General features: G+C 35.8%; 6 protein-coding genes and 1 non-coding gene across 8 annotated transcripts; 4 read left to right on the forward strand and 3 right to left on the reverse strand.

Annotated features, from left to right (window-relative positions):
* Nucleotides 1–37: 37 nt before the first annotated feature.
* On the forward strand, nt 38–961 carry arch-1 (Protein archease-like). The gene is made up of 3 exons (NM_060377.7): nt 38–221; nt 513–662; nt 708–961. The coding sequence occupies exons 1-3, from the start codon at nt 45–47 to the stop codon at nt 846–848; spliced, it is 468 nt and encodes a 155-aa protein (NP_492778.1). The 5' UTR covers nt 38–44; the 3' UTR covers nt 849–961.
* Nucleotides 962–3,961, forward strand: B0511.6 (ATP-dependent RNA helicase). Its single transcript, NM_060378.7, has 6 exons — nt 962–1,280; nt 1,329–2,051; nt 2,555–2,857; nt 3,117–3,233; nt 3,353–3,454; nt 3,720–3,961. Exons 1-6 carry the CDS (start codon nt 969–971, stop codon nt 3,795–3,797), a joined length of 1,635 nt encoding a protein of 544 aa, NP_492779.1. The 5' UTR covers nt 962–968; the 3' UTR covers nt 3,798–3,961.
* Nucleotides 3,962–4,316: 355 nt separating this feature from the next.
* cutl-14 (ZP domain-containing protein) lies at nt 4,317–7,248 on the forward strand. The gene is made up of 6 exons (NM_060379.6): nt 4,317–4,469; nt 5,289–5,357; nt 5,788–5,984; nt 6,449–6,520; nt 6,569–6,710; nt 6,878–7,248. Exons 1-6 carry the CDS (start codon nt 4,391–4,393, stop codon nt 7,129–7,131), a joined length of 813 nt encoding a protein of 270 aa, NP_492780.2. The 5' UTR covers nt 4,317–4,390; the 3' UTR covers nt 7,132–7,248.
* A 10-nt stretch (nt 7,249–7,258) lies between these two features.
* On the reverse strand, nt 7,259–8,724 carry sut-6 (FHA domain-containing protein). The gene is made up of 5 exons (NM_060380.7): nt 8,617–8,724; nt 8,519–8,572; nt 8,364–8,463; nt 8,140–8,312; nt 7,259–7,796 (listed from the first exon to the last, which is right to left on the reverse strand). The coding sequence occupies exons 1-5, from the start codon at nt 8,719–8,721 to the stop codon at nt 7,320–7,322; spliced, it is 909 nt and encodes a 302-aa protein (NP_492781.2). The 5' UTR covers nt 8,722–8,724; the 3' UTR covers nt 7,259–7,319.
* A 128-nt stretch (nt 8,725–8,852) lies between these two features.
* B0511.19 (uncharacterized protein) lies at nt 8,853–9,652 on the reverse strand. Its single transcript, NM_001313477.4, has 2 exons — nt 9,334–9,652; nt 8,853–9,199 (listed from the first exon to the last, which is right to left on the reverse strand). The coding sequence occupies exons 1-2, from the start codon at nt 9,641–9,643 to the stop codon at nt 9,093–9,095; spliced, it is 417 nt and encodes a 138-aa protein (NP_001300406.1). The 5' UTR covers nt 9,644–9,652; the 3' UTR covers nt 8,853–9,092.
* A 489-nt stretch (nt 9,653–10,141) lies between these two features.
* mppe-1 (Metallophosphoesterase 1 homolog) lies at nt 10,142–11,602 on the reverse strand. Of its 2 annotated transcripts, NM_001264514.4 has the most exons (5): nt 11,459–11,602; nt 11,113–11,409; nt 10,765–10,983; nt 10,425–10,707; nt 10,146–10,373 (listed from the first exon to the last, which is right to left on the reverse strand). In NM_001264514.4, the coding sequence occupies exons 1-5, from the start codon at nt 11,578–11,580 to the stop codon at nt 10,197–10,199; spliced, it is 1,098 nt and encodes a 365-aa protein (NP_001251443.1). In that variant the 5' UTR covers nt 11,581–11,602; the 3' UTR covers nt 10,146–10,196. The 2 variants fall into 2 exon arrangements, with proteins under 2 accessions (NP_001251442.2, NP_001251443.1); NM_001264513.4 differs by lacking the exons at nt 11,113–11,409; nt 11,459–11,602 and having other exon boundaries at nt 10,142–10,373.
* Nucleotides 11,603–11,865: 263 nt separating this feature from the next.
* Nucleotides 11,866–12,015, forward strand: B0511.16. Its single transcript, NR_050514.1, has one exon. It is a non-coding gene; the product is annotated as an Unclassified non-coding RNA B0511.16 (non-coding RNA).
* Nucleotides 12,016–12,136: the final 121 nt, after the last annotated feature.

Raw genomic sequence — 12,136 nt, forward strand, 5'->3', positions numbered from 1 at the left:
AATTTATTTGGTTAAGTTCAGTTTAATTTATTTTCAGTGAAATAATGCCGAGCACATCAATGATCGAAGATCGTTCTGAGATCGAACGTCGGCGATTCGAATATCTCGATCATCCGGCAGATATTCAACTTCACTCTTGGGGATCCACAATGGAAGAAGCCTTCGAAGCATGCCTCGTATCAATGTTCGGCTATATGACGGATTTGGCCAAGGTTGATGAGGTAATTTGAAATTGAATTAGATCGCCTCTTGCGCCTTTTAAGAATTTTTCCACTTTCCTCTGTTTTGTCTAATTTTTCTTACTTCACTTGAAATATGCTTATGAACATATGAAATTGCAATTTAAATCGATATCTTGTAGAAATTTTAGCTTTTGTTCGTGTATTCTCTAGTTTTGAAGCTGCTCCCAGAAAAAAGCTCAATTTTTGCCTTCTTGACTTCATTTTCGAACAAAACCCACAATTTCTACAAGAAACTGATTAAAATAAAATTTTAATTTTGCATTATTTCAGATGTACGAATTCTACTGGAAAGCTTCTGGCGATAGCTTAGATGGTCTCCTATTTCAGTTTCTAGACGAAGCGCTCAACTCATTCCACGCTGAACCATGCTTTGTCGCGAAACGGGTTGAAATATTGCGATTTGATAAGAAAAAGTTTGAGGTATTTGATAAAAAGTTTCTGAAAATTAATCTAAATTCTATTCAGATCGAATTCCGAGGATGGGGAGAATCATTTGATACTTCAAAGCATGAAACAGAGGCTGATATCAAGTCTCCAACTTATTCAAACATGCAAATCAACGAGAAGCCGGAGAGATGCGATATCTATGTCATTGTTGACATTTGATTTTTATTTTACAACTTCTTTTTCACCTTTTCTCGCTTAATTCCTTTGTGATTTGCTTCCGATTATCGTGTCTTTTCCCTTCTGGTTGCTCATAAAATTTGTTAATTTTGCAGGTAAAAAATGGGCATTGACGTCAAGAAGAAGGTGCTCAAGCGAAAGCTGAAACAGATGAAGGATGGACATGAGAAGAAAAAGGCTAAGGAGGTTGTAGTTGAAGAACCAATGGAGGAAGAAGATGAGGAGGAAGTGGAAGAGGAGCAAAAGCATCAAACGGAGGAGTCAAGTGAAACCAAAGTGTCTGAGTTCTTGACGAAGACTACATTTGCATCGCTTGAAGGAAAAGTTAACGCGAATTTGCTGAAAGCCGTACAAGGATTGGGATTCACTACAATGACAGAAATTCAGGCAAAGAGTATTGATCCGTTGTTGGAGGTAGACTTTATAACTTTTTTCTTTTTTTAATAAGTTTCAATTTCTCAGGGAAAAGACGTATTGGCATCAGCAAAAACTGGTTCTGGAAAGACGCTTGCCTTCCTGCTCCCTGCTATCGAACTTCTTCACAAACTCAACTGGAAACAACACAATGGAACTGGTGTCATCATTGTGTCTCCAACTCGTGAATTGTCGATGCAAACTTATGGAGTTTTGTCCGAACTTCTTGAAGGATCCAATTTGACGTATGGATTAGTGATGGGTGGTTCGAATAGAAGTGCAGAGAAGGATAAGCTTGCGAAGGGAGTTTCGATTTTGGTGGCCACTCCTGGACGACTTTTGGATCATCTTCAGAATACTGACAACTTTTTAGTCCGCAACATGAAGTGTTTGATTATTGATGAAGCTGATAGAATTTTGGATATCGGATTCGAGATAGAAATGCAACAAGTTCTCCGTCATCTTCCAAAACAACGGCAGTCAATGCTCTTCTCGGCAACTCACTCTCCAAAAGTTGATGAGCTCGTGAAATTGGCTCTTCACTCGAATCCAGTTCGCGTTTCTGTACACGAAAAGGCCGAAGAGGCAACAGTTGAAGGATTACAGCAGGGTTATATTGTTGCTCCATCTGATAAGCGTCTACTTCTTTTGTTCACATTCTTGAAGAAGAACAAGACGAAAAAAGTGATGGTATTCTTCTCATCGTGCAATTCAGTCAAATTCCATCATGAGCTTCTCAACTACATTGACATTCCGTGCATGTCTATTCATGTAAGGATTTTAAACGATTATTTTATGAACACTTTTATCAAAGATCGCAAAATGAATCTTTTGAGACGGCTTCACATATCCTTAAAATTGTTAATGGCGGTTCGAAATTTCAAAAATAAAGCCTATTTTAGCTAAAATCTGAAATTCCGACAACTTGACAAAGTCACAACTCGCGGAAATGTTTTTTATTTAATTGTCACAGTTTAGTGCATAATTTGGTAATTTATTGCACGTTGTTTCGTTCATTGGAGTAATTTTTAGTCGATGGGGGCAAACAAAGACCGGAAATGAACGAAAAACGAGTAATATACTATCAAAGTTGGCAATAAAGGGTGATAATTGAATAAAAACAGGTGCTGTGGAGAAATTGAGATTTTTGCTTAAAATGATTTTTTTAAACAGAAATTTTGAACCGCTATAAAAAGTTTAATGGAGATTTGAAGACGTCTAATAGAGAAATATCTTAAATTTCCCTCAACTAGTAATATAATTAATTTTTGCAGGGAAAACAAAAGCAACAGAAAAGAACAACGACATTCTTCCAATTCTGTCAAGCTGAAACAGGCATCCTTTTGTGTACAGACGTGGCAGCTCGTGGACTCGACATTCCAGCAGTTGATTGGATTGTACAATATGATCCAACTGATGAGCCAAGAGAATATATTCATCGTGTCGGACGTACAGCACGTGGAACAAATGGAAGTGGAAAGGCTCTTCTCGTTTTGAGACCTGAAGAACTTGGATTCTTGCGTTATTTGAAGGCCGCTAAAGTCACGTTGAACGAATTCGAATTCTCATGGAGCAAGGTATGCACTTTCAATAGGCGACGTGTTCTTTGAATCAAAAGTTTTTTTTTAATAAAAAACCGGTAAATGATCCTTTGATAAGAAGGTCACACACCCAAGTGCAAGTGAAATAAGATCCAAAGATTAAAACTTTAGGTATACAGGAAGTGAATGAAATCATTAAAAAGCAGAATTCAAAGATGAATGATCAATAAAAAATTTATTTCCGGAAGTGAATTTGCAAAATTTGAAAATAACACTTGAACTTCTCAATTTTCAGGTTGCAAACATTCAATCCCAACTCGAGAATCTCATCAGCAAAAACTACTACCTGAACAAATCAGCGAAGGAGGCATACAAGTGCTACTTGAGAGCGTATGATTCTCATTCATTGAAGGTAATTCACAAAGTGCAAATGATGACATATGAGACTAATTGTCATGGAGTTTCAAGATGTCCGGCTACGAAATACTTGAAAGTATACACACTTCCTACGTAAAATCCCTTTTTTTGCAGGACATCTTCGATGTGACCAACATGGACTTGACTGCAGTGTCGAAATCATTCGGATTCTCTGTTCCACCGTTTGTTGATCTTCCGATCAGCAATAAGCCAAAGGTATAACTGAAGGAAGTGGAAAGAAAACAAAGAATTACCAATAGGAAATTTTACAAAATGCAAATTGTTTTTTGATTGATCGAAAAGTTTGGAACTTGTACAAAAAATGCCAGAAATTTTTCAGTTTTGGAAAATAAATTTTTGTAGCGGTTTTTCAAATATATTTCTGATCAATCCAATATTTTACACTAACTTTCAATAAAAAAATATTGGAACGGCCTGCAGAATTTCCTAGCCTCATTTTTCTTACAAATCCTTATTCCAGGTTGAGATCCGTTCAAAACTATCCGGAGCTGGCTACCGCAAGAAGAAGCAGTCATTCACATTCAAGGCGAAGAAGTGATGTGTGTTCCGCCTCCAATTATTGTTATATCATTGTTTTCTTTTTCTTTTACTGTTGTCTTTTATTGTTATTCCTACAACCACTTCTCCATCCAACTTTATGTCCCAACAATTATTTGTTCTTTTTCTTGCTGTTATTCCCTCATAAACTGTTTCAGAACCGTGTGTGCTTTTCGTTTCGCTTCAGTAGAAGATGCAGCAATAGGGAAAAAAGCGAAAGCTTCTCGGTCTCGTTTTCACCTTTCCCCTACACCAACACAAAAAAGTGGAGAGACAAGATATCAGAAATGTGAAGAAGGAGGCGAATGAGATATCATCTAAAATGTCATATGTATATATGAATATATATGTAAAGTTGTTGCGCAACTGTCATTTCAACAACGACTTCTTCTTCTTTTTCAGATGTCACTGGCCTTCCTGTTCCCTCTCTTTTCATGATTTCATGTCATTTGTGGTGACCCCGCCCACATCTCCTCCCACTCCTTCCACTTTTTTGCAATTAGGACGCCTACGGGAACTCACGCTGTATAAAAACAGTTGAATTCGAAAAAAATTACCTGAAAATTTGAAATCTCCGCCCTCTCTCTCTTCCCGATGATCTTCGTCTTTGTGCCGGGTTTTCTTTTATTTTTCCATCAGATCTCAGCTATTCCAATTCCGAATGGTCTACTAGGTAATGTTTATTATACATTCGCAGAATATTCAGATGCTTTCGAAATACGCTTGTTTTCTAACAGTTTTCTCACGAATAATTCCATTTCCATTTGCTTCTTTTAACTGAAAACTCTCGCAACGAACGTAACTTTTTAAAATTGATTCGGCGCGAAAAGCTGTGCGCCTTTGAATAGTACCGTAACCCACTTTGATTTTTCTGTATTATTTTGACTCTGCACAGTCAAATAAATTCTGGAACACAGTATTGTGTTCCAGAATTTATTTGAGAGAAAAAAGGGACATTGGAGAATATGAGAAAAAAGTGGGAGTGGGTTAAATACTGTACTACTTAAAGGCGCATAACTGTGGGTTTTTTTTCTGATAGGTCTCGCAGCGAAAAACTTTATGATTACTCCTTTTTTCAGATTTCTTATCGCTTTTTTTTTCTTAAACTTTTTCGCTGAGAGACCTATCCAAATAATCCGTGTGCCTTTAAGAGAGGACAGAAATGGAAAATTGAATAATCGTGACAAGACCCGCTCGTTTTTCCAATGATTTTCAGTATTGGAAAGTTAGAAAGTTACATTAAAAGTAACTTTCACTACTAATCCTCAAAGATCCCAATTAGTCATATGATAATTCTAACTGGCATATAAATTCTAATCAATGTCAAAAGGACAAAAAGAGAAAGAGAAATAGACAAATACTGCTAATAATCTAACATTTGACGACGCAGACGATGCGTCAAGTGGTGAAGAAAGTTGAACGAAAATAAAAACTGAGAGATTTTCGACCGATAAAAGGAACATTCATATCAAAATCATCATCGATTTTTCAGGAAACGTCGAAGTTGAATGCACTGATACCACAATTGAAGCAGTATTTCTAACGGAAACCAACTTTTTGGGTAGGTTTTTATTATTTTAAAAATTTGTCCCTAGGTCTCGAAACGACTCATTTTTAAAGTTTAAGTGCGCCTTTAAGGAGTACGGTAGCTCTCAACTCCTTGTTTTGTGGATTTTCTTAACTCAACATGATTAAAAAACAAGAGAAAAATCCGAAAACAATGAGTTAGAAGCTACAGTACTACTCAGAGGCGCACACACATTTATATATCGTGTCGAGACCGGCTACCGTATTTTTAAGACAAAAATCATAACAATTCGAAACTTGATAATAGAGAAAATCTAGAAAAATTGGGAAAAAGGGCCATATTCAAAACTTCACATGCCTACAAAAGGTTATTTTTTGATTCAGAACAGCAAAAACTGATTTTTGCCAAGGAAAACCCATAAAATATAGACAAGCCTTTTAATAATTTTCACCCAAAATTTCAGGACGTGTATTCGTATTGGGTCATTCTCAAGACAAAGATTGTGTATCTCGTGAAACTGGAAGACGCACCACATCCATCACAGTTCCACGTGACAAATGTGGAGTCGAGACTGTTCAACACGGAAAAGGTGCAGGATATACGTCATCTGTCAATATTGTCATTTCATTCCACGATAAATTTTTGACCAAAGTTGATCGGGTATGTTGGAATAGATTTACTTTTTTTAGATTTCCAATAAGGGATTTCTACAAAACGATCTTTTATTGCACCATGTTGTTCCAAATTTTTTTGAAAATAAGTGTGAAGATATATAGATTCACATGATTTATCTATTTTTTCAATTGAAACATTTTGTTCAAAAATGCTCTGAAGGTTTTCAGCTTTGTTTTTTCAGCAAAATTTTTTGAAAAATATGAGGTTTTGAGGAAATCCAAAGCAATATCGCATGTTCCCTTTTTTTAATACGAATAGTTAAAACAAAATTAAAGAATAAAAAATGTAGAAACAATTTTTTTGGTCGACTTCCAAAATATGAGTGGCAAAAACTAAGTAATTGTCACTTTTTGGCACTCCACTTTTAAGAATATTGAAACAACATGGTGCAATAGGACATTTTGTAGAATTACCGCCCTGTTTCCATTGCAATATCAAAAACTTTTCAGGCCTATAACATTACTTGTCTTTATGCACCAACTGGAGATGTTGTATCATATGCATTGACTGTTCAGCCATCGGTTTGTTTTTTCTCTAGTTTCTAGTCTCAATGAATTGATATATTTCAGCTTCTGAAAGATATTCAAGTGCTGGCTGAGCAACCAAGTTGTGAATATGAAGTGTTTGATGTAAGAACTCGTCGTCCAGCAGAAATTGTTCATGTTAATGCACCACTTGAGCACGTATGGACTTGTGACGGAACTAATCTTGGTTTGTTTTCCGAAAATTACCAATACATTCGGTCATATTTCATCTTTTTTAAAGAAAATTTTTATGGGAAAAAAATCGTCAAAATGAACGAAATTCGATGAAAAATAGATTTTTTTTGTTGGAATTTTTAGGTTTTCTCTGAAAAATTCACTTTTTTGATATTTCAGATTTGTTCTGTATGACAGTACATGATTGTGTGATCAACGAGGGCAAAAGCAAGCGTCGCTCGAAGATTATTGATTCGGAAGGATGTTCACTTGACACAACACGACTTCCAAATCTTCGATATGAGAACAATAAATTGTCAGCTCGTGTGATGTCAAAAGCATTCCGATTTGGAGATGATGTAGCTGTAGAATTCGAATGCAACGTTCGTCTGGATCTTCGAAATGGAACTTCGTGTCCGAGACCGAGATGTTGATCGTATTTAGACTTAAATAATAATTACTATTTTTCTCGTATCAAAACAAACCCTCTAATTTAATTGTTGAGTTGAAATATTTGACATGTTAGATTTCAAAATAAATTATATTTTTCTATTCTCGAAATCAATTGTGAATTTTATCCGATATTCAGCTTATTAAGCTTATAAAATGTAAATATTAAAGTTTAAAAAATGCCAGCTCCAGGCTTCCTTCCTGGCCACGCTTCCTTTGCATATCTTTTCTTGTGATGATCATCAGCTTCATCTTCAGTTGCAGTCGATGTAACATATTGATGATGTCCTGGCTCGGGAAGCAATTTCCCATATAATTCGAGATCTGGTGCAGCATTCAAAGCCATTGGTCCAAAAGTTGAAGAAAGCGGTGCAGACATCAATTCACGACCCGGGCGGACAATCTTTCTCGGTGGTTCCGATCTTTTTGGATCTCCTGGTCGTTTATTCGGATTTGTTGATATAATTGCAGTTGTCACAAGATTTCGGAATCGTCCAACTGATGGATCAACATCTTCCGGATTGATAACTTCTTCTTCTTCAAGGAAAGCAACATTTCCACGTGGTCGTTTCTTTCGTCGAGCTTCTTCGACAGATATCGGAAGTTGTGGAATACGACGATTTTGAGCAGTGTTGTAGGAAGTTTGGTGCTGAAAAAAAGTAATCTGTGATTTCAATTTTTAAGTTAAAGAAGGCTCTGGGTATTTTGAACATATAAGCTCAAAATGTAAAAATAAACTAATTTTATAATAAAACTTCTCAAAAGCTGTTCAAAAAACTTGAAATTAGCCAATTTCAGCCAAAAATCTTGAATTTTACCTAAAGTTCCGTGTCGGAAAAATGATAATGAAATAAACGTTAATTTCCAACAGATGTGACTCCGAAAAGTTTGGAAATTTTGGGATTTTGGCTAAAATAGTTAAATTTTTGAGAATTTCATTAGCGCTTTTTGAGTCTATACATATAAAATATCCTTATTTATAAAAATCCTACATCTAATTGCTCGTCAGAAGCAGCAACAGTTGGATCGTCTTCCACGTGGTGCTCAGTTTTCAAACGAACTGAATATTTTCTTGTAGACGCGCCGAGATGAAATTGTGTTCCTGGATCCATAAATACAACCTCAAGTGGACGAAGTCTCACGTTTCCAAGGAATGTACCGTGACCTGAAAATTCGATTATTTGAAAATTTGCATTAAATTCAACGTTATACATACTGCTATCCATATCTATAAGTGCGAATCGTTGCAATAGACCGTGATAAAGGAGAAGTGCGTGTACTCGGGAGCAAGAAGCATGCTCAACAGCGAAATCAACCTGAAAAATTAGTTTATATAGGAAAATCTTTAAAAAATTAAGTTTTAAACCGAACCTGTTTATTATTTCTCCCGAAATAATACGCTTTCTTGTCATCAATCAATAGTTTCTGGAAACAAATCATTATTAATTATTTATACTCAATAATCTAACCTGAATCAATGCATCTCCTTTCTGTACATCTAAATGAGCACCGTTTGGAGGTTTGGCAGCCCAAGAGGGAACTTTAAATTTGCTTTTATCATCAATTTCTTCCATTTTCTGAAATAAACCTAATAAAATTGAGAACAATGCGATAAATTTGCAAAAACATTTAATTCATTCAAATAAAAATAGACAAATTGGGTCGGATGCAAACACGCTCCATGGTGACAAGAAAGAGAGCGAGATTCAAAAGACAACATTTTATTTAACAAGGTTTTAAAATTTTCTGGTAATTGATAAGTTTTAGTTCTACAAAAAAACATTTCGGTGATGAGAAAGTGGGTTCTCAATTGGCCATAGAAAAATTAGAATCGATAAAAACATGACGTTGGTGTGAACAGTAGGAAACTATAAAATACGGGGAGATCTGATATATACAGTTTGAAATTTGACAATTTGATTGTATATTGCAGTTGAAATTCGCTCTATGGGATCTGTTCAGAGCCGGTTGATTGAGTACGTGGCCGAGATTCTAGTGGGACTGAATACGTACGGCTTCGCTTGTTCCGAGCCACGATAACCGTCTGTTCATCTGAAAAAATAATTAGGTAATTTAGTGAATCAAGATTAAGAAGCAAGTTAAAATACTGGGATTTCAAATGAATCTTTCAATTAAAAATATGACACACGTCTAAAAACGTAAGGTCTTTTCAATAAAAAACTCACGACAAGCATCAAATTGATTTCCATTCCTTGGAACTCGCAATTCGAAGACATCCTGTGAACTATCATGAATCGCATCACCTCTGATTTTCGGCATTTTGAACTTCATTCGAATATTCGGCTCAACGAATTGATTGATGACCACTCCATTACTGTCTATTTCTCCTCCCTCATCTTTGCTCCTCAAGCACCAGAAAATTGTGAAGATGAGAGCAACGACATTGATAATCATGACGAGAATGATTGCTGTGCAGACGGCGATATTGTTCACGTTCCATTCGAGTGGTGCCGGTGTAATTAGATCATTATACATTTTTGCGAGCTGAAAAATAGACTTTTCGAAGGTTTAAAAGGATAAGAGCCAAAAGTCAACAAGATAAACGACTGGCTAGATCAAATCAAAAGACGGCCGACAGCGATCCGTGTTTTTCAAAATAAACACAAAACTTGTTCAATGAGAGGGTCATGTCTGTTTAAAACAATGTCGTATGCTCATATATGCAATAGGAGGAAGTAAATCACGAAAAATTCCTTTACAACGATACATTCTACGGTGTGCACAACATTAACAAACGTTTGATTGCTTTACTTATAGCAATTTCTATTTCTATCAAGAAAAACAAAAAGAAAACACTTTTCATTGCGTCGTCGGCTCAAATTAATTTTGACAGTTAGATGTGCAGGTTCTGGGTTACGGTAGCCGGCAATTTAAATTTTACCATTTATCTCCGCGAATATTGAAGCTTCATTGATTAAAATAATAATTTTTCTGTTTTATTTGTCCTTATGAAACCCAGAATTAAAAAAACTCATTTAAAATTATCAAAACTTTTATTCATTTGAAAAAACAAAATCACATTTGATGATCAATCACATTTTTCTTGAGATCTGTACATTAAAAGCGAATAGGAGGGACGGCGCTTGAAAATTCTTACTCGTCGACTAATTAAAATAAATGCTAAAATCACGATACCAATGCCGCCAAATATATATACCATAATTTGTAGTATTTCGGAGGGGAGACGACAGCTGCTCACTAGTACCTGGAAATTTAATTATTGAGTTCAAAAATTAAAAACCTATTTAAGTCTCACATTATCTCCATCGATAACAACAAGCAGCATTGCCGGAACATCTCCGTTTCTCCATGAAAACGAATTTACAGTGTATTCATAAAAATACTCTGAATTGCCAGTTTTATTCCACTTTTTCTTGCACATTTTATGTGTGTGTCCCCCGAAAACTGCTTTAGGATTCAGGGAATCAATTATTTGAAGTGAAGATTCTTTGGATAGCGTATCCCATTGTTCTCGATACATCTCTTTCAGATCAATCTCGTGTTGCTCATCAACTTGGTCGCACTCTGCATCGCTTTTTCTAAAATATAATGAAGCTAGATGAATAAATGAATAAATATCAAAGCCTGATGGCTACCTATAAAGCGGAAAATGCTGCAGAACAATTGGTCGATTTTTCGGATTTCTGCTCTTTATTTTCTCCAGGATAAGCTCTGCTTCATGACACAATCTACATCCATCTCCATGCATTGCCATCGAATTTATGAGCACAAATCGGTGCTTTTTGATTTTCATCTCATCAATTAGACCTCTTCGGAACTCTTTTTTGAACATTTCCAAAGTTTCTGGCATTATTCTGAAAGTTATTAGAATTTGACAGGAATACAAGATTCTGAAGAGAAAAATATCTCGTAGCGAAAACTACAGTAAATAATTCTTTAACTCTACTGTGGGCGTCAAATGTGTTGCGAAAGTCTGAACTAACGCGTAGTGAAATCCAAGATCATGATTTCCAGCCAGAGTAATAACTTTCTCATTGTCTCCAAACAATTTTTTAAATCTTTCAGCATAAGCTTCAAACACCGGTCGCCCCGCCCATTTTCCTTCATCCATCAGGTCTCCCAAAAAGAAAGTGACGTCAGGAGAGTGAATCCACGTGGAAATCCAAAAAGACTGATACATTTGCCATTCTCTCTTCAATTTATCCAACCAATGTCCATTAATCTTTCCCAATAAATGTGTATCTGAGATCATGAATGCTTTTACACTAGATTCGGAACATCTGAAATTGGAGAAAAAATTAATAAAATTATTGAGAATTATATATGTACCTTCCATATTTACAGGGCCATTGACAACTTGAAAATGCAATAAAAAATATAAAATACTCATTATAAACCACTAATATTATTGCGAGTAAGATTGGAACTCGCAAATTTTTAAGCCATATCATATAGGTTTCTGTAGATTTTTCTCTGAAATTGGATTAATTTTAACAATCGGTTCACGGTGGTTCAGTTGCTAGATGGGTGCAAACGCGCTCCACCGAACAAACGTGTATAACTTGGCCGGGAAGTACCAAATCGAAAATTCATCACAAATAAAGATAGATAATTTCATTGCGGTCATTTCTTATATGCATCACAAAATCGATTTTGTGATGGTTTTCGAGATAGTAGCCAATATAGGTTTCCAGGCTGAGTATCATGAACCAACCCATCTAGTTTCTGTGCTACCGTGGGTTATTATGAAGACGCAGAATCGCGCTCCACGGCCAATTGAAAAGACCCCACCCCCAAACCATAGGTCTCGCTAGGTATTTGGCGGGAAAAGCGCTTTCAGTTTGTTTTCAACGACTTTTATGCCAAAATGATATTGTGAAGCTATATATTTTTAAATAAAACAATTTCGGTATAGAAATCATCAAAAGCAATCGGCGAACCTAAATGAAAATATTCGAATTCACGGATTTCCCTCCAAATGCCTATCGAGACCCATTGTTGGGGGGG

The sequence above is a fragment of the Caenorhabditis elegans genome, chromosome I, assembly GCF_000002985.6.
Source record: "Caenorhabditis elegans chromosome I".
Classification (NCBI taxonomy): domain Eukaryota; kingdom Metazoa; phylum Nematoda; class Chromadorea; order Rhabditida; family Rhabditidae; genus Caenorhabditis; species Caenorhabditis elegans.

Excerpts from the sequence above, each read along its gene's own strand:
- B0511.6 (NM_060378.7), top strand. The coding sequence starts at position 969 with ATGGGCATTGACGTCAAGAAGAAGGTGCTCAAGCGAAAGCTGAAACAG. Across the intron at positions 3,234-3,352 it reads ATGATTCTCATTCATTGAAG|GACATCTTCGATGTGACCAA; the intron begins GTAATTCACAAA and ends CTTTTTTTGCAG. Across the intron at positions 3,455-3,719 it reads CGATCAGCAATAAGCCAAAG|GTTGAGATCCGTTCAAAACT; the intron begins GTATAACTGAAG and ends TCCTTATTCCAG.
- sut-6 (NM_060380.7), bottom strand. The coding sequence starts at position 8,721 with ATGGAAGAAATTGATGATAAAAGCAAATTTAAAGTTCCCTCTTGGGCT. Across the intron at positions 8,573-8,616 it reads AAGGAGATGCATTGATTCAG|AAACTATTGATTGATGACAA; the intron begins GTTAGATTATTG and ends ATTTGTTTCCAG. Across the intron at positions 8,464-8,518 it reads TCGGGAGAAATAATAAACAG|GTTGATTTCGCTGTTGAGCA; the intron begins GTTCGGTTTAAA and ends CTAATTTTTCAG.
- mppe-1 (NM_001264514.4), bottom strand. The coding sequence starts at position 11,580 with ATGATATGGCTTAAAAATTTGCGAGTTCCAATCTTACTCGCAATAATA. Across the intron at positions 10,708-10,764 it reads CAGCATTTTCCGCTTTATAG|AAAAAGCGATGCAGAGTGCG; the intron begins GTAGCCATCAGG and ends ATTATATTTTAG. Across the intron at positions 10,374-10,424 it reads TTGTTATCGATGGAGATAAT|GTACTAGTGAGCAGCTGTCG; the intron begins GTGAGACTTAAA and ends TTAAATTTCCAG.
- B0511.19 (NM_001313477.4), bottom strand. The coding sequence starts at position 9,643 with ATGTATAATGATCTAATTACACCGGCACCACTCGAATGGAACGTGAAC. Across the intron at positions 9,200-9,333 it reads AAATCAATTTGATGCTTGTC|ATGAACAGACGGTTATCGTG; the intron begins GTGAGTTTTTTA and ends TTATTTTTTCAG.
- arch-1 (NM_060377.7), top strand. The coding sequence starts at position 45 with ATGCCGAGCACATCAATGATCGAAGATCGTTCTGAGATCGAACGTCGG. Across the intron at positions 222-512 it reads ATTTGGCCAAGGTTGATGAG|ATGTACGAATTCTACTGGAA; the intron begins GTAATTTGAAAT and ends GCATTATTTCAG. Across the intron at positions 663-707 it reads TTGATAAGAAAAAGTTTGAG|ATCGAATTCCGAGGATGGGG; the intron begins GTATTTGATAAA and ends AATTCTATTCAG.
- cutl-14 (NM_060379.6), top strand. The coding sequence starts at position 4,391 with ATGATCTTCGTCTTTGTGCCGGGTTTTCTTTTATTTTTCCATCAGATC. Across the intron at positions 4,470-5,288 it reads AATTCCGAATGGTCTACTAG|GAAACGTCGAAGTTGAATGC; the intron begins GTAATGTTTATT and ends TCGATTTTTCAG. Across the intron at positions 6,521-6,568 it reads CATTGACTGTTCAGCCATCG|CTTCTGAAAGATATTCAAGT; the intron begins GTTTGTTTTTTC and ends GATATATTTCAG.